The sequence below is a fragment of the Leucopleurus acutus genome, assembly GCF_964270905.1.
Source record: "Leucopleurus acutus genome assembly, chromosome: 6".
NCBI classification, from domain to species: domain Eukaryota; kingdom Metazoa; phylum Chordata; class Mammalia; order Artiodactyla; family Delphinidae; genus Leucopleurus; species Leucopleurus acutus.
Window position 1 is genome coordinate 64,716,064 of NC_139149.1, and position 20,850 is coordinate 64,736,913.

The following is a 20,850-nucleotide window of genomic DNA, read 5'->3' on the forward strand; positions in this document are numbered from 1 at the left end:
ATCTCCTACAGCCAGGAGTTCCTTCCTCTATTCACTACAGTTCACTTTTGCTCTTATCTTTAAACTTTTCCTTGAATAGGTTGGGGTAGTGAGGACCCTGAGGGCTTGCCATGCTCTGCTTTCCGCTGGATTAGGTTCACTAGAGATGTGTTCAATAGTGAATCAGTGGGTATCTTAAAAGAGACCTCACCATATAAGCGCTGAGCCAGGTCACTGATTTCCTGAATCCTTTCTTCTTGCTGAGGCACTGAGGGTGTGATAAACTTTTTGAACTGCTGAAGGAGAATCTCCACAGCTTCCTTGGTCTTGCACTCTGTGGAATATTTTCTAACTCTTACAACTGTGGCACTTGCATCTTCATACCAAAAGTGACACTAAATTAAAATGGGACAAAGCATAGATTAAAGAGACACCATCCTTCCAAAGTTCTTCATTTTGATCACTGAAATATCGAATTTCAATTTCCTCAAACTTTATATTCACATTAGTGTGAACTCTTTAAGTCCTAAGAAGGAAAACATCACAACGTGATCATATACTTTTGCACTTGGAAATTAGAGTCAGGTAAGAAAGTAGAAGTATGGAAATCACTCTGATTTTCCTGCCTTCTTAGGTTTGCCTGAAGCATAATTCGTAAGAGGAATGTTGCAGACTTACAAGAACAGGCAGTATAAAAAAGCATGTGGGAGGAGCTTCAAGATGGCGGAAGAGTAAGACGTGGAGATCACCTTCCTCCCCACAAATACATCAGAAATACATCTACATGTGGAACAACTCCTACAGAACACCTACTGAACGCTGGCAGAAGACCTCAGACCTCCCAAAAGGCAAGAAACACCCCATGTACCTGGGTAGGGCAAAAGAAAAAAGAATAAACAGAGACAAAAGAATAGGGACGGGACCTGCACCAGTGGGAGGGAGCTGAGAAGAAGGAAAAGTTTCCACACACTAGAAAGCCCCTTCACTGGCGGGGACGGGGGTGGCAGCGGGGGGCGGGAAGCTTCGGGGCCACAGAGGAGAGCGCAGCAACAGGGGTGTAGAGGGCAAAGCGGAGAGATTCTCGCACAGAGGATCAGGGCCGACCGGCACTCACCAGCCCGAGAGACTTGTTTGCTCACCTGCCAGGGCAGTTGGGGGCTGGGAGCTGAGGCTCGGGCTTCGGAGGTCGGATCCAGGGAGAGGACTGGGGTTGGCAGCATGAACACAGCCTGAAGGGGTTAGTGCGCCATGGAGGGCCGGGAGGGAGTCCGGGGAAAAGTCTGGACCTGCCGAAGGGGCAAGAGACTTTTTCTTCCCTCTTTGTTTCCTGGTGCGCGAGGAGAGGGGATTAAGAATGCTGCTTAAAGGAGCTCCAGAGACGGGCGCGAGCTGCGGCTATCAGCGTGGACCCCAGAGACGGGCATGGGACGCTAGGGCTGTTGCTGCAGCCACCAAGAAGCCTGTGTGCAAGCACAGGTCACTATCCACACCGCCCCTCTGGGAGCCTGTGCAGCCCGCCACTGCCAGGGTCCCGTGATACAGAGACAACTTCCCCGGGAGAACGCACGGCGTGCCTCAGGCTGGTGCAACATCATAACTGGCCTCTGTTGCCGCAGGCTCGCCCCCCAGTGCGTACCCCTTCCCGTCCCCGGCCTGAGTGAGCCAGAGCTCCCGAATCAGCGGCTCCTTTAACCCCGTCTTGTCTGAGTGAAGAACAGACGCCCTCAGGCAACCTACACGCAGAGGCAGGGCCAAATCCAAAGCTAAACCCCGGGAGCTGTGCAAACAAAGAAGAGAAAGGGAAATTTCTCCCAGCAGCCTCAGGAGCAGCGGATTAAATCGCCACATTAAACTAGATGTACCCTGCATCTGTGGAATACCTGAATAGACAACGAATCATCCCAAATTGAGGAGGTGGACTTTGGGAGCAACGATATATATATATATATTTTATTCCTTTTTCTCTTTTTGTGAGTGTGTATGTGTATGCTTCTGTGTGTGATTTTGCCTGTATAGCTTTGCTTTTACCATTTGTCCTAGGGTTCTGTCTGTCCGTTTTTTGTTTTTCTTTTTAGTATACTTTTTAGCACTTGTTATCAATGGTGGATTTGTTTCTTGGTTTGGTTGCTCTCTTCTTTCTTATTTTATTAGTTAAAAATTTTTTTTAACAATTATTTTTTATTTTAATAACTTTTTTATTTTATTTTATCTTCTTCTTTTGTTCTTTCTTTTCGTTCTCCCTTTTATTCTGAGCCATGTGGATGACAGGCTCTTGGTGCTCCAGCCACGTGTCAGGGCTGTGCCTCTGAGGTGGGAGAGCCAACTTCAGGACACTGGTCCACAAGAGACCTCCCAGCTCCACGTAATATCAAACGGCGAAAATCTCCCAGAGATCTCCATCTCAACGCCAATACCCAGCTCCACTCAACGACCAGCAAGCTCCAGAACAGGATACCCTATGCCAAACAACTAGCAAGACAGGAACACAACCCCACGCATTAGCAGAGAGGCTGCCTAAAATCATAATAAGTCCACAGACACCCCAAAACACACCACCAGATGTGGACCTGTCCACCAGAAAGACAAGATCCAGCCTCATCCACCAGAACACAGGCACTAGTCCCCTCCACCAGGAAGCCTACACAACCCACTGAACCAACCTTAGCCCCTGGGGGCAGACACCAAAAACAATGGGAACTAGGAACTTGCAGCCTGTGAAAAGGAGACCCCAAACACAGTAAGTTAAGCAAAATGAGAAGACAGAGAAACACAGCAGATGAAGGAGCAAGGTAAAAACCCACCAGACCTAACAAATGAAGAGGAAACAGGCAGTCTACCTGAAAAAGAATTCAGAATAATGATAGTAAAGATGATCCAAAATCTTGGAAATAGAATGGAGAAAATACAAGAAACATTTAACAAGGACCTAGAATAACTAAAGAGCAAACAAACAGTGATGAACAACACAATAAATGAAATTAAAAATTCTCTAGAAGGGATCAATAGCAGAATAACTGAGGCAGAAGAACAGATAAGTGACCTCGGAGATAAAATAGTGGAAATAACTACCTCAGAGCAGAATAAAGAAAATAGAATGGAAAGAATTGAAGACAGTCTCAGAGACCTCTGGGACAACATTAAACACACGAACATTCAAATTATAGGGGTCCCAGAAGAAGAAGAGAAAAAGAAAGGGACTGAGAAAATATTTGAAGAGATTATAGTTGAAAACTTCCCTAATATGGGAAAGGAAATAGTTAATCAAGTCCAGGAAGTGCAGAGAGTCCCATACAGGATAAATCCAAGGAAAAACACACCAAGACACATATTACTCAAACTATCAAAAATTAAATACAAAGAAAAAATATTGAAAGCAGCAAGGGAAAAACAACAAATAACATACAAGGGAATCCCCATAAGGTTAGCAGCTGACCTTTCAGCAGAAACTCTGCAAGCCAGAAGGGAGTGGCAGAACATATTTAAAGTGACGAAGGGGAAAAACCTACAACCAAGATTACTCTACCCAGCAAGGATCTCATTCAGATTTGACAGAGAAATTGAAACCTTTACAAACAAGCAAAAGCTAAGAGAATTCAGCACCACAAAACCAGCTTTACAACAAATGCTAAAGGAAACTCTCTAGGCAGGAAACACAAGAGAAGGAAAACACCTACAATAACAAATCAACACAATTAAGAAAATAGTAATAGGAACATACATATCTATAACTACCTTAAATGTAAATGGAGTAAATGCTCCAACCAAAAGACATAGAGTGGCTGAATGGATACAAAAACAAGACCCATATATATGCTGTCTACAAGAGACCAACTTCAGACCTAGGGACACATACAGACTGAAAGTGAGGGGATGGAAAATGATATTCCATGCATATGGAAATCAAAAGAAAGCTGGAGTAGCAAGTATCACATCAGACAAAATAAACTTTATAATAAAGGCTATTACAAGAGACAAAGAAGGACACTACATAGTGATCAAGGGATCAATCCAAGAAGAAGATATAACAATTGTAAATATTTATGCACCCAACATAGGAGCCCCTCAACACATAAGGCAAATACTAAAAGCCATAAAAGGGGAAATTGACAGGAACACAATCATAGTAGGGGACTTTAACACCCCAGTTTCACCAACGGACAATCATCCAAAATGAAAATAAATAAGGAAACACAAGCTTTAAATGATACATTAAACAAGATAGACTTACTTGATATTTATAGGACATTCCATCCAAAAACAACAGAATACACATTCTTCTCAAGTGCTCATGGAACATTCTCCAGGATCATATCTTGGGTCACAAAGCAACCCTTGGTAACTTTAAGAAAATTGAAATTGTATCAAGTATCTTTTCTAACCACAATGCTATGAAACTAGATATCAATTACAGGAAAAGATCTGTAAAAAATACCAACACATGGAGGCTAAACAATACACTACTTAATAACCAAGAGATCTCTGAAGAAATCAAAGAGGAAATCAAAAAATACCTAGAAACAAATGACAATGAAAAAACGACGACCCAAAACCTATGGGATGCAGCAAAAGCAGTTCTAAGAAGGAATTTTATAGCAATACAATCCTACCTTAAGAAACAAGAAACATCTCAATTAAACAACCTAACTTTACACCTAAAGCAATTAGAGAAAGAAGAATAAAAAAACCCCAAAGTTAGCAGAAGGAAAGGAATCATAAAGATCAGATCAGAAATAAATGAAAAAAATGAAGGAAACTATAGCAAAGATCAATTAAACTAAAAGCTGGTTCTTTGAGAAGATAAACAAAATTGATAAACCATTAGCCAGACTCATCAATTAAAAAAAGGGAGAAGACTCAAATAAATAGAAATGAAAAAGGAGAAGTAACAACTGACACAACAGAAATACAAAGGAGAAGTAACAATTGACACGGCAGAAATACAAAGGATCATGAGAGATTACTACAAGCAACTATATGGCAATAAAATGGACAACCTGGAAGAAATGGACAAATTCTTAGAAATGCACAACCTTCCGAGACTGAACCAGGAAGAAATAGAAAATATGAACAGACCATTGACAAGCACTGAAATTAAAACTGTGATTAAAAATCTTCCAACAAACAAAAGCCCAGGACAAGATGGCTTCACAGGCGAATTCTATCAAACATATAGAGAAGAGCTAACACCTATCCTCTCAAACTCTTCCAAAATATGGCAGAGGGAGGAACATACCCAAACTCATTCTACGAGGCCACCATCACCCTGATACCAAAACCAGACAAGGATGTCACAAAGAAAGAAAACTACAGGCCAATATCACTGATGAACATAGATGGAAAAATTCTCAACAAAATACTAGCAAACAGAATCCAACAGCATTTTAAAAGGATCATACACCATGATGAAGTGGGGTTTATCACAGGAATGCAAGGATTCTTCAATATATGCAAATCAATCAACACGATACACCATATTAACAAATTGAAGGGTAAAAGCCATATAATCATCTCAATAGATGCAGAGAAAGCTATCAACAAAATTCAACACCATTTATGATAAAAACCCTCCAGAAAGTAGGCATGGAGGGGACTTACCTCAACATAATAAAGGCCATATATGACAAACCCACAGCCAACATCGTCCTCAATGGTGAAAAACTGAAACCATTTCCACTAAGATCAGGAGCAAGACAAGGTTGCCCACTCTCACTACTATTATTCAACATAGTTTTGGAAGTTTTAGCCACAGCAATCAGAGAAGAAAAAGAAATAAAAGGAATCCAAATCGGAAAAGAAGAAGTAAAGCTGTCACTGTTTGCAGATGACATGATACTATACTTAGAGAATCCTAAAGGTGCTACCAGAAAACTACTAGAGCTAATCAATGAATTTAGTAAAGTAACAGTATACAAAATTAATGCACAGAAATCTCTGGCATTCCTATACACTAATGATGAAAAATCTGAAAGAGAAATTAATAAAACACTCCCATTTACCATTGCAACAAAAAGAATAAAATATCTAGTACTAAACCTACCTAAGGAGACAAAAGACCTGTATGCAGAAAATTATAAGACACTGATGAAAGAAATTAAAGGTGATACAAGTAGATGGAGAGATATACCATGTGCTTGGATTGGAAGAATCAACATTGTGAAAATGACTCTACTACCCAAAGCAATCTACAGATTCAATGCAATCCCTATCAAACTACCACTGGCATTTTTCACAGAACTAGAACAAAAAATTTCACAATTTGTATGGAAACACAATAGCCAAAGCAATCTTGAGAAAGAAAAACGGAGCTGGAGGAATCAGGCTCCCTGATTTCAGACTATACTACAAAGCTACATATGGTACTGGCACAGAAACAGAGATATAAATCAATGGGACTGGATAGAAAGCCCAGAGATAAACCCATGCACATATGGTCACCTTATAAAGGAGGCAAGAATATACAGTGGGTAAAAGATAGCCTCTTCAATAAGTGGTGCTGGGAAAACTGGACAGGTACATGTAAAATAATGAAATTAGAACACTCCCTAACACCATACACAAAAATAAACTAAAAATGGATTGAAGCCCTAAATGTAGTGCCAGACACTCTAAAACTCTTAGAGGAAAACATAGGCAGAACACTCTATGACATAAATCACAGCAAGATCCTTTTTGACCCACCTCATAGAGAAATGGAAAGAAAAACAAAAATAAACAAATGGGACCTAATGAAACTTAAAAGCTTTTGCACAGCCAAGGAAAACATGAACAAGACCAAAAGACAACCCTCAGAATGGGAGAAAATATTTGCAAATGAAGCAACTGACAAAGGATTAATCTCCAAAATTTACAAGCAGCTCTTGCAGCTCAATATCAAGAAAACAAACAACCCAATCCAAAAATGGGCAGAAGACCTAAATAGACATTTCTCCAAAGAAGATACCCAGATTGCCAACAAACACATGAAAGAATGCTCAACATCATTAATCATTAGAGAAATGCAAATCAAAACTACAATGAGATATCATCTCACACCGGTCAGAATGGCCATCATCAAAAAATCTGCAAACAGTAAATGCTGGAGAGGGTGTGGAGAAAGTTGGTGGGAAGTTGAGCACTGTTGGTGGGAATGTAAATTTATATAGCCACTATGGAGAACAGTATGGAGGTTCTTTAAAAAACTAAAATTAGAGCTACCATATGACCCAGCAATCCCACTACTGGGCATATACCCTGAGAAAACTGTATTTCAAAAAGAGTCATGGGGCTTCCCTGGTGGCGCAGTGGTTGAGAGTCCGCCTGCCGACGCAGGGGACGCGGGTTTGTGCCCCGGTCTGGGAAGATCCCACATGCCGCAGAGCGGCTGGGCCCGTGAGCCATGGCCGCTGAGCCTGCGCGTCCGGAGCCTGTGCTCCGCAATGGGAGAGGCCACAACAGTGAGAGGCCCGTGTACAGCAAAAAAAAAAAAAAAAAAAAAAAAGAGTCATGTACCACAATGTTCATTGCAGCTCTATTTACAATAGCCAGGACATGGAAGCAACCTAAGTGTCCATCAACAGATGAATGGATAAAGAAGCTGTGGCACATATATACAATGGAATATTACTCAGCCATAAAAAGAAACGAAATTGAGTTATTTGTAGTGAGGTGGATGGAACTAGAGTCTGTCATACAGAGTGAAGTAAGTCAGAAAGAGAAAAACAAATACCATATGCTAACACATATATATGGAATCTAAAAAAAAAAAACACTGATTGTGAAGAACCGAGGGGCAAGATGGGAATAAAGACGCAGACCTACTAGAGAATGGACTTGATGATATGGGGAGGGGAAGGGGTAAGCTGGGACAAAGTGAGAGGGTGGCATGGACATATATCCACTACCAAGTGTGTGGTGGATGGCTGGTGGGAAGCAGCCACGTGGCATGGTGAGATCAGTTTGGTGCTTTGTGACCACGTAGAGGGGTGGGATAGGGAGGGTGGGAGGGAGGGAGACGCAAGAGGGAAGAGATACGGGGATGATATGTATATGTATAACTGATTCACTTTGTTATACAGCAGAAACTAACACACCATTGTAAAGCAATTATACTCCAATAAAGATGTTAAAAATAAATGAATAAATAAAAATAAAAAGCATATGGCACTGAAAAGAATCCAAATATCAGCTAAAGGGAAGAAAAAAGCTCAAACACACAAAATCCAGCCTATGTAATTGAAATCATTTACAATACATGGATAAATTATTGCCCAAATAACACTCTAATAAATAAATTCTCTCTTAAGAATAAGATTTAGTGTATAGATTGAGGAAATATCATTTAAAGAATAGCATTTGACCTTTTCTTGATAGAAGATAGTCATATTTTCAAAGGACAGTGGAGAATTGATAGTTTCTCACTGAAAATAAATAACTGTGATGGAAGAAGTGTCTGACCAAGGCTAGAAACACTTATGCTGAGTGAGAAACAGAAACACATGACTCTGTTAGGAGCTGGCTTTAAATAAGTGCCACAGAAGTACAGCGAACCTATACATCAGTATAGAAGAATGATCATTTCAATCCTCCTTAATGTGGTGTTACATCTAAAAGCTCTATTGTGTTAGTGGGAGAGACATTTTGTATCTCAGAATAATGGATTACAAAGAACGCTCAATAACTTCAAGTGTAGAGCTTCTTCACTATGAAGTATGCCAATAATAACCAACTTGCTACATTTCATGTAATCTGTGTATACTTTGCCATTTATCCTCTTGACAAAAAATGAAATAATGTCAATAACAATTTTTGTACCTGAAAAAATCCAAGTATCACCTTTCTCTCTAAACATTTTCAAATTCTGTGAAATAAATGTCATTTTTGAGTGTTTTAGCAGATATCCAGCAGTGAACATAATTCCATAATGGTTAAACATATCTTGAGTTGATGTGGTTATGGAGAAATGAGAAAGTCTCATATGTTGCTGGTAAAAAGAGTAAATTAGTAAAATCTTTCCAAAGAGCAATTGGACAATACAATCAAAACCTTATAACATGCATCCCCTTTGGTCCAGCAATTCTGCTTTAGGAAATTATCCTAAGGATATATTCATGAAAAGAGGCATGATACATGAATTTAATGACAATAATAGCCAATGCAGCATTGTTTTAAAGCAGCTGACTAATTTTTAAAAACAACATTACAACAAGAAGAGGATACCTCTTCTATCAACTCCTGGAGATGCTCAGTCAGGTCCAAATTCTTCCTGTAATCTGTCACAACTTTGTCAAACTCATCCACATATTTCTGCAAATCCCTCATGGCTTCCGAAAGGACATTCACTTTATTATTTGGATAATTTAAGAAAAAAGTCTTATTCTCAACTTTTCCCATTTTCCTTTTCAAAGCCTGTGCAAAAAAAAAAATATTTAAGGACATTCAATTTTTATTTATGAGGCTAGTTAGTGATTAAATATTGCGGGAAAAACTTTTGTAGCTTCCTCCATTTAATATGTTAAAATCATAATTATTAAAATGCATTTTGGAAAGAATAGGTTTTGTTTCAGATAGTTTATTGATTCAGCAGCAAACATAGAGAAAATTTACTGCATATCAGGATCTATACCATAGTTTGAGGATGCTACTAATGATTTAAAAAAAGACAGTGATCATAAAATCAAATATTTTATTGTCCTCAATTAGCTCACTGTCTCCTGAGAAAGGCACTCAAATAATCTAGCCAGTATAAGTGACAAGGGGCTGCAGGAACAGGGGAGGAAGGTCCTGACATAGGTGGGTACAAGGAAAGAAAGAGGGGTATACAAGAGGGGGATGTGTGTGTGTGTGTGTGTGAGAGAGACAGAGACAGAGAGAGAGAGAGAGAGAGAGAGGGGAAGGGGAGAGGCTGGGTAGATTTGGCAGAAATCATTTTGGAGCTGCTTCAAGAGATAAATCAATTAATTATGTATTTTACATGAAGTACCCAATTGTTATAAAAATTAAGGATGATCGTTTCAGTCCTAATGCTATAAAAAAGCCCAGGGGTTAGGCATCTAGAATTGAAATGCAAAATAATTTTGCAATAATTGCAGTAGCACGCACACACACACGTACTTTCTCATTACCTGTAATTTTTCAGCATACATATCTACTTGTTGAATTTGATATTTCAGAGCTTTTAGATTTCGAGCTTTTTCATTTTTCTTAGTGTAATTAAACTTCAAATTGTTGAATTTCTTTTTGATGTCTTTGAATGACTCTTTGAGCTGCAGTTCAGTAAAAAGAAACAGGTGATTTCCTTAAAATGAGAACACTAATATTCACTTGAAATAAATCAAGATATCTACACTTCAAAATATTCATAACCTTCGAAATGTATCCAGAGTGATTTTCATAGAAGACAGGTCTGCTAAGTGAATATATAATGTGAATTTAAACATAGCCCCCAAATATAGGTAATTATAAATTGTTCTTAGTAATTTTTGATTTGTAATTTATAATTAGGATTACAGTTACGGAACATCCTTTGACCTTCAAACAAGAAAGTTTTTAACATACGACAGATTTTAAGCAACTCTAGTTTTCTTATTTGTATTTATTTATTTGACATCATTTTACAACTCATTCTGTTCTCTGTGTGCTAATATTTGTTCCATATTCCAATGCTCTTATAGCCATCATGAATAAATTTATTAAGCCTCCAAGGAGCTGTCCATGTTGCAGAGGTCAATGGAGTGTTGACATTTAGACCAACGAGGACATTAGTGGGGTGGAAGAGGAGACCCAGTATGACAGTCAGTAGGAAAAGGACTGTATTTGTCCAAATCCAATTAAAAATTATTTTTCATGGGCAGTTTCCAGAAGAGATTTACTTCTTAGATATAAGCCATTAACTTCAGAGGTCCTTAAAAAATGGAATGTAAGGTGACAGTTGTTGCCTGTGGTGGCAATGCTAACTTGTATATAAACAGAGTGTATGGCTATACCCTGAAAATGGGGCATAGATGATGACTTTCTTAAGAACAAACAGTCCAACTTTACCAGTGAGCCAAAATTCTAAGCAGTCTAGTTCCATTAACAACAACGCTTTCTGTGCCCTTCTCCAGATTCAAGAAGGATAAACATATTAACAGGCAATTCACTCTATATTATCAGCAAAGAGAAGTACAGAGAAAATATAAACCATCTCACATTATATGGAAGCATTTAACAGCCAAGAATAAACAATGTCATGGTTGATAAATTTGAGCTATGACAAGAAAAGTCAGGAAGACATTAAAATTGTTTTCAATGACAGCAAGTAAATTATTTGGGAGGGAATAAAGGCTGGGCCCATGCTGGATTTTAAACTTATAATGCAGAAAAACATATTTGCCCCAGAAAATGCTTGCTTTCTCAAAATGCTTATTTCAAATTCTGCATATTGTAAAAACAGAACCGTGACCTTATCTTTAACATTTTCTGAAGACAACAATCTATAAAGCCCTAGCCTATTTGCATACATGGAAATTATTATACTGATGCAATTTTTGCATTTGCCACAACTATACTTCATCATCAGTGTTGTTTATTTTATATGGTAAATGAAATAGCTGAGCATTAGCTTTAAATTATAAGCACAGAGACCATGTAAAATATTTAAATTGATAAATCAGTAATAGTATAAAGGAGTGGAAAGAACTGTAACTTCAAAATTTGAAAATGATTTCTCTGTTAGAACTCAGAAAAATATTTAAAAGATAATATTCAGTTGGTATATTTATGAAATAAACAATATTTAAATTTTTTGACATTTGTTGTTTTAATATGTACGTATTTGTTATTAGTGGGAAAGGACAAATGAAGTTGATTTTATGGGATTAAGATACAGACTTCCTCCTTAGTTAATCACATAAAACTTTGGCAGGAACTTTTTTCCCTTGAAGTCATAATCTGCAACAATAGGTGCAATAACTACCACATCTTAGGAAACCAGAGAATTTTGTATTAAAAAACATGTCCTCAATAGGGAGTTATTGTAATGAGTACAGAGTTTCTGTTTGGGATGGTGAAAAAGTTCTGGAAATGAATAGTGGTGATAGTAGTGCAACACTGTGAACGTACATAATATCACTTAACTGTACGCTTAAAATGGTTAAGATAGTAAATTTTATGTCATGTGTCTTTTACTACAGCTAAAAATACAATTTTTATATTTAATAAAAATAAAGTAAAATAAAATGAAAGAAAAAAATACGTCCAGTCACTAACATGTATCCACTGGAAAATAAAATTTTATATTCTTTTTTCCCCCCTTACTGTAACATGACATATATTATAAACTTCAGTCTAAAGAAAGGAAGAGGGGCTCTGTCATCAACCAGATAACCACTGGGTTACACCCGCTTGTTTAAGTGGGAAAAAATCAACATCTATTTGAAAACTATATGATAAATGAAGAAAGGCTGAGCCTTAACACTTTAATTCTAAGACATGACATTTAAAATCTACTTTGGATTAAGAAATTTAAGACTGATAAATGATGAGTACAAATTTATTTCTGTTTGCCTCAGAATGTATGCACTTCCACTGATGATGATTTATAAAGCCAAAGATGTTCAGGCGATATGGGTATGTGAAATGGGATCAGTTTCTTTCTGACACATGAGCTCCTTTGACAAGTTGCTGGCACTTTTCTCTTTTGGTCCCACTGGAAATCTATTTTAAATCCTGTACCTTTCCCAGCTCAAATTGAGGACTATGCAGATACAAGTGGAAGGCAGCAAGCGTGAACTACCTTCAGCAATCAGATTTTCAGAAAACATCCAGCCATGCCTAAGTTTCTTACCTGCACATTCCAATACAAAAACTTAACTTCCCATCTAATCTCCACATAACTTGTGATCATATTTTTAAGGGAACTGAGTGCCATGGTTGCTCGGCTGTGGTATCATTGTTCACGCAGCTGTTTCTAACTTTAGTTAGCTTGTCAACAATGGGGAATGGTGTAGATGGCCAAGACAACTGCTCAACTGGAGCACAGAAGCAGTAAAAAACACCCAAAGCTTGGGGCAAGAAAAAGTTTACCCTATTCGAAATCTTTAAATGTTGTTTTAATTCATACTGATAAAATTTCTGAAAGTCTTAAGATAATCAGGAAAAAGATATTTTTTCAAATGAACAGTGCAATTTTCCTATCTTTCCATATGTTCAGCTCCTACATGTTTGCTGTGGAAGAAGCGGACTAATTTAATACAACTATAATTAGAAAAAACAATCATTAAGACTTTAAAACTGCAGTTCTTTTGAAATTAGCATAATGAGCATCTTCACCAAATTTCCCAGGGAGCAGTAAGCCTCTCTCAGGGTTAGGCATAAACAAAAACCTCTTAGAGAAGAAGCAGAAGGGAACAAGATGGACAACAAGGAGGCTGGCTTGCTATTTTTAGTCTTGAGGAAGCTGGTTGAAGCAACTTTGGCACAAGAATGTATTATCTGTGAGTCTGTTGCTGGCAAGGTCAATTTACGTGAGGGACATGAGACATTTTAAAACTAAGAAAATGTATTTAAAACAAGAGCTTTTCTTAGAACTATGGCACACAATTGTCCAGAAGCAAAAATACAAAACAAATAGTCCATTTCTCTTAATGTCCATTTCACGAGCTTAATTTCTTGCCCACCATTTTGCCTACTCCAGAAAAAAAAGCTTTCTGATTCTCATTTTCAGTAACAGAAAGAAGGCTGCAATGCCATCACTTCCCAGGGATGCCTGTATTTGAAATGAAGGGACCCAAAGACTCATAACTTAACCTGAATGATTTGCTACAATTATTAACAGTAGAATATTTAGGCTTAGTGCTGGAGAGATTTTGGGACAAGACTTTTTGGGCCTCCATCTGTCCAGCAACCACACGGCTGTCTTCCTGTGCTTACCATCAGTCTTGCAGAAGCAGGAAATGGGGCCGCTTGGAAGGAGAAGACAATTGCTCCATTTGAAATTGCAGGTGGCAGCATATCTCAGTAACGGCTACTTTATCCACTCTGCAAGTTTTGTTTGTTCATAATATATTGACATTTTATTTTCTGGACATGATAACCACAATTTTAAACTTTAGCTTTCTATCTTCTTCAGTAAGAAGAGTCATTTTGCAGAAGTTAAACACAAAACTTCTAACAGATTCTAACCCTATGGGATGGACATTTTCAGAACAAATTATAATCTTTCCCATCCTCTTACATATACCAACGAAACAGACTCACAGTGTGGCCTGGTAATGAGCAGTTGTGACTGTGAAGTCCCTTGGGCTTTAAGTTGCCTAGACTCTTAGTTTCCTGAGGACTTTCCTGTTCTTATGGCCTGGCACACAGTAGTCATATTTGTTGAATGATGATAATTTAGTTTTTTTCTTAAAATGATGAATTAAGGTCATCAATTTGGAAAATAGTAATTATCTGTACTATACCATAGTGCTGCCTCATCTATACCCTCTTTTTCTGCTTCCTTTCTTACCAGATGGTGGTTGTCCACAGTCATTTTGTCAATAGCAAAGCAGTGTACAATATCAGGAGGTTGAATGTCATTGGTTGTGTATTTGTCTAAGGCAGCAGCATTCCCCTATTCTACAATAATTTATTGCTGCTAATCTGCCTTATCTCCCTGGAACTTAGATGACCGTTTTATCCAAATTGACAAAAGAACAAAAGAATCTGTGTGACTAGAACAAGAGACTCTGACATATGGAATATATATATATACACATACACATACATACATATTTCTGTTTCCTTCCTGATGGGTAAGATGTTGCCACAGTGTAGAAATTTCAGGCTGAAGTAATATAATTATATGAAAGCTCCATTTGCAAAATTTATTTTGGAAAAATGAATAGCAACCCAATTCTGTCATTACTATACTTTTTTTTTTTTGCGGTACGCAGGCCTCTCACTGTTGTGGCCTCTACCACTGCGGAGCACAGGCTCCGGACGCGCAGGCTCAGCGGCCATGGCTCACAGGCCCAGCCTCTCAGCGGTATGTGGGATCCCCCTGGACTGGGGCACGAACCCATGTCCCCTACATCGGCAGGCGGACTCCCAACCACTGCGCCACCAGGAAAGCCCCATTACTATACTTTTCATCAAAGTAATCGTTCGTGATCCATAATGAGACTCCAGTGACAAATTTCCATTAACATCATGTAAATGTAAAGGTAATTTTTTTGGTCAGGTTGCAAGAAGAAAACATGCTCGATATTAACTTATTACGTTTCTAAAGAAGACATGTAAAGAATAAGGAACTGATGATGTTCTGTCATGTAATATGGCAGAGAATATCTATAATGCTTTGTGTATTAAAAGCTTATTTATATTGCCAGGCAAGAAAATGTACAGTGAGATTCAACATTCATGCACACAAATATATCTTTGTGTGAAATGAGTGGGAAAAAACTCCACAAAATCTGGCAGTCTGAAGGGTGTGTTTTCTAGTACACATGGAGAAAATGAGTTTTGTTTGTTTGTTTGTTTTGTTTTGAGGTACGTGGGCCTCTCACTGCCGTGGCCTCTCCCGCTGCGGAGCACAGGCTCTGGACGCGCAGGCTCAGCAGCCATAGCTCACGGGCCCAGCTGCTCCGCGGCATGTGGGATCCTCCCGGACCAGGGCATGAACCCGTGGCCCCCGCATCGGCAGGCGGACACTCAACCACTGCGCCACCAGGGAAGGCCAGAAAATGAGTTTTTATAATTAACTAACTATGGCTTATATAGTATATAAAATTAGAAAATAATAATATTTTACCCAAAGAGAATCAAGGCACAAAACCATGGTTCTTTGTCGTTAAGGAATATCACATCACATTAAAAAAAAAAAATCACATTTAGAATACCTCACTTTACTTTACCTTGCGATACTGAGTCCTTTTCTTTTTTTTTTTTTTTTTTCTGTTATTTTTTGCCACACGGCTTGCGGGATCTTAGTTCCCCAGCCAGGGATTAAACCCAGGCAACAGCAGTGAAAGCCCTGAGTCCTACCTAACCACTGGACCACCAGGGAACTCCTGAGTCCTTTTCTAAGGGCCTTTAGTGCACTTAAAACCATGCAATAAAGTAATTTTAGTTGAAATAACAAAATGAACTGTGCTATTATATCAGATCATACAAAGAGCTTGTAACAAGTATTCGAGAAAACAAAGATAGAAGAAGAAAGCATAGAAAAAGGATACATTAACATCAGACCATACAGTGGTTGAATGGGTTAAAACATTAACTGAATGGTGAACTCTGAGTTTAGCAGGTGACAAGCTGGTGCCCAGTAAAAGTTGGTCCCCAATAAATGAGCCTCTGGCCCGAGCTGACTCCCTGAAACCCCACAGTCCTGAAGCACACTGCTCAAGTGAAAACTGTATACTCCTCAGTTTCCTCATCTGGAAAATGAAAGTCCTCCAAAGCCAATTTCAGCTCAGATCAGTGAACTTCCAAGAAGCACTTTAAATGCACTGGATGCAAAATAATGCATTTCAAAATCAACTGAACAAATCAAATGCTATGCTTCGTCTAGTTCCCTGGTGGGCTATCTGACTTTATTTTTTTATACAAAAAAAATTAGTGTAACATGCAGCTTTTAATTTTACATAATTTTTAAGCACTCATACCAGATACTAATAATGATAATAATAATTAAAATATCAAATATTATTACAACTTAGAATCTGGCTCTGACATTCACAATACAAACTAGACCACACATCTCTTTATTTTATTAACGGGCACTGAAAATATTCCTTTGGATTATTTTCCCATTAAGCTTGTAGTTGGAAAATCCAGGCTGTGCATGATATACTGTGACATGCCTTGTATATCTCTACGAGGAAGGAAAAGGGAAAAGGGCCAAAAGTTTTCAAAGATCCTTTGAATATGAAACTGTGACTTATATCAAACATTTGTTGGGTTTGAAGTAGAAGCAAATGGGAAGAATCACTCTCTTAATACTTAAGATCATGTTAAAGTGATGTTTGACTCCTATATCAAAGCTGCAAGTATCTGGTTTCTGGTTCCTGTTACAGTACAGACAATCCTGGTGTGTCCCTACTTTGACTGGAAGGGCCAGGCTGCCTCCCAGCAAAGGCTCATCACGAGGCAGCCCTGTAAACAGAACCACTGTGGAAAGGGCCTAAACAGGGAGACCCACCTCCATAAAGGCCACCATGCTTCAGGAAGAGGGAAAGTGAGCCATAGGCAGCTGGGAATAGCCCTTAGCCTGCTCTCTTGTGCTTTCAATAAAATATGGTTGAACATCACAGCAGAGAGAGAGAGATCTTCAGCAAAAAAAAAGGAAGAAGAGGAAGAAAAAGAAGAAAGAAAACAACTTTGGGGAAAGATAGTAAAAAAAAATATTTCCATGGCTGTGAATCTAAATTTTATAGCCTGAGGAGAATTAAGATTGTTTTCCTTAAAGTGATCTGGCTGAAGTGGTGCTAACTGCAGTACAGGACCCAGAAGAGGCCGTTCTACTACACAGAGGGCAGACTACACTAGGGGTTTAACACTGAGCGAATTAATGAGAGTCTCGCCCACAGTGACTCCTGAAACGCAGACTCAGAGCAGAAACTCTACAGTCCTGTGGCACACTCAACTGAAAACCCTCCATGATGCTGCTTCCTGTTTCCCTCCCACTGAATGGGATCCAAGCGGCCCCTCCTGCTCTCGCCCTCTTGCTTTCCTTCCAGCCATGCTCCTTTCCTGCACTTCTCTGTGGGCTATGAAAGGGCTAGACCACTTGCTAAGTTTAGTTACTCATACTTAAGTCCATGCTCTAATGTTGTTTGATAATATTTGATACTCACTGGTCCTAAATTGTGTAAAGAGGGCATAAACAGAAAAATCAAGAAGGTTCACCACATCTTTTTCCCTCCGCTCACTTTCCTAATGGGTTTGTGATTAATGAACTTAGAAACGTCTTGCTCTAAACAGAGATAAATCTGGAATTGTGGTACCTTTTGTTCTGCTGTCAGTTCCAGTAAGGAACCAGGACCCTCGCTAAGCTATATTTTTCTCCTAGAACAAGTAAACCTTTAGATGGAAAGTTTAACTCTGGGAGGGTGTGGCTCAAGTTCAGCATGTGTCTGGGGGTTGGGGGTTGGGTAGAATTGAGGAAGAGGAGGTGGAATTAACTGTGTATGGAGGAGGGGGCATGGAGTCTAGGCGTTGTTTTGCCAGAGAAGTCACTCAGTTTGAGTAAATATGAAACCAGCCACTTGACTTTGGTGATAATACTTTGTAGCCTCTGAAGCAACAAGCCTGCTCCTCTTAGCACCCCCTTCATCATGAGTCAATTGTACTTAAATAGCATCTCCGCAGACGGGAGCTGGCTGAACCGGGATGCTATCACTCTGCACTGATGATGTGTATCCACTCAAGCAAAACAACTGCTGTGAGGGTTTGGGGTGGGTTGGGGAGGAGCAAACAATAAACCCTAATGCTACATTCTAGGTTCTTCCATGTGTTGACAATATACTGACCTCAAAAAGTTTGGGAGCTTAAAGTTTACTCAATCTTTCTGAGCCCTGAGGCCATTGCTTGGCAGATTAAAGGTCAAGGGTAAAAAGAAAGTCTCCTGATTCACTGTGCGTGTGTGTGTGCGCGTGTGCGTGTGCGTGTGTGTGTGCGTTCTCACCTCGCTCATCTCATCCCTTGCGGTACAGAACTCCAGGCTGCGGGTCAGGGCCCGCTCGTGGTCTTCAGCCTGGGCACGCCAGTTCAGACTGTCCCCCTCCAGGATGTCCAGCTGCTGCTGCAGGTGCTTTGCAGAAACATTAGAGCAGTTCTAAAAATGAAAGAGAAGGGGAAGTGATGAAGGGAACTGGCAAAACAGCAATGAGAACAACATGCTATTTACCTGCATTGTGAAACTCATAAATGACATGAAAAAATATGACATCCTGATTTATTTCACCTTAAGCTTCTTTGAATATAATGATTTCAGAAAGAAGCCAGACACCCAACACCCGATGTTGGGAAAGACAAACCCTTACATTTCCAGTCTTGAAACTTCAGTTTTGAAGATTTGCTCACCTCACCCAACGCCTCAGAGACGCTATTCATTATAAGGTATAATTTTTACTTCAAAAGGCATAAAATATGCATTAGAAACATTTGGCTTCTGCACTATAATTTTTCTGTCAACTTGAGCGTAACCTCAGGTTTATTATGCAAGTGCTCCAACCTCTACTCAACGCAGAGGGCTGCCGAGGCCAAGGCCAGATGCGGACTGGAGAACAATTTACATTATTTGTTTTTTTTCTTTTTAAAATAAATTTTAAAATAAATTTACTAATAAAACAAAACTCTTTAAAAAGAGTTTAAAACCTTTAAGAGTTTAAGACCTTTAAAAAGAAAGGTCCTTTTCTTTAAAAAGAAAGGTCCTTCCTGGGAAAAACATTCTGTTACAACAGAGACAGATATTTTTTATTTGTGTCTTTCAGTTAAGAAAATACTTTAGATCCATTGAATTCCATATAGTTTAGTGGATATCTTAAATGAACTTTGAAATAAAATCAGCCGTTACGATTTTTATTAATGTTATACATACTGGATAGAATTAACATAATCTTTTCTTCCCTCAAATTAAGAATTTGGAGAAGGAGTTTTTTTAAAATCAGAGCCCAATGTGTTATTCAGGAAAATTTAATCTGGAATTATTTCCATCTCTTTTAGGCTCCTTTGGTAAGGTCAGTCCAGTGGAATAAAGCAGATCCAGTGATGAGTGCCCAGATCCCTGGGTGGAGCCAGGGTTCTTGAGCTTTTCTACCCTGGGGTTTTATGGATAAAGCAGCTTCTCTGGGATAAGACTCTTCACCTATAAAATGAGGGCCCTGGGCCTAACGATCTCTCGGCTACCTTTTGGATCTGATGTGCTAAAGCAGCATTGTCCAACAGAAATACGACTGAGCCACATAAATAATTTTAAATTTCTTCGTAGCCATATTAAAAAGTAAAAAAGAAACAGTTGAAATTAATTTTCATAATAGAGTTTGTTTAACTGAACACATACCCAACATGTAACCAAATATTAAAAAACATTAATAAGGTTTTTTCATATTAAGTCTTTGAAATCAAGTCTGTATCTCACACTTAGAGCATATCTCAATTGTTGCTAAATTTCTATCAGAAATACTTGATCGGCACTTAAATCTCATAGAGTTTAGGAGACTCACATACCCAAATTGTTCCCAATATACTTAAAAGTTTTACAATTTGGGGTATCAGTTTTAAATGTAAATTAATTAAAGTTAAATAAAATTAAAAGTTGAGTCCCTTAATTGCATTAGGCATATTTCAAATGTGAAAAACTAACTGCCATTATAGATAGCACACCTCTATGATTTTTAAAAAATCAGCATGAGAATAGATGTATCAAACAAGGCTTTTAAAATCAGATTTTTCTCCTTAAAATGTTTTTCTCTGGATGTAGTAGAAACTTACCACAAATAAGTAGCCCAATGGTTTAATGTATTTTTTAATTTAACGTATACCAGGCAATGTGCCTGGTTTCTTTCATATTACAGGCCAACTGAGAGCTATATTAGGTATAAATGGTGGTGTTCTAAGTTGCTTACAGGCCGCTGAACTGACGAGATGATGTCCACCCCCAAGGAAAGAGCCAGTTTATGGAGATGGTCTATGTGTGCCTGCTTTTCCCGAGAGCGACTGAGGAGAACCTGGGCATCGTGAGCATCAACCATTTCCTTTGGCTGTTGTAGAAACTCCAGTTCTCTTGATCTGAAGAGTCGTCCCAGCTGGAATTTAGGCCATTAACAATTAACCTTCATATTTTTATGAAGACAGATTTTTTTACATTGAGGTATAGTTGATGTACAATATTATATAACTGGCAGGTGTACAATATAGTGATTCACAACTTTT

The 20,850-nt window shown here is 38.6% G+C and overlaps 1 protein-coding gene across 4 annotated transcripts in view; it reads right to left on the bottom strand.

Moving 5' to 3' along the window:
- CCDC141 (coiled-coil domain containing 141) overlaps positions 1–20,850 on the bottom strand; it is a gene marked incomplete at its 3' end in the record, with an annotated part of 202,735 nt that overhangs the window by 20,361 nt on the left and 161,524 nt on the right. For 3 of the 4 annotated variants that reach the window (XM_082841904.1, XM_082841901.1, XM_082841902.1), the window contains 5 exons: positions 20,544–20,723; positions 18,602–18,751; positions 10,080–10,220; positions 9,175–9,363; positions 191–374 (listed from right to left, as the gene is read on the bottom strand). In XM_082841904.1, the coding sequence (XP_082698030.1) occupies positions 191–374; positions 9,175–9,363; positions 10,080–10,220; positions 18,602–18,751; positions 20,544–20,723 (844 nt within the window). The remainder of the gene's footprint in view (positions 1–190; positions 375–9,174; positions 9,364–10,079; positions 10,221–18,601; positions 18,752–20,543; positions 20,724–20,850) is intronic. The other variant, XM_082841903.1, reaches the window with a different exon arrangement.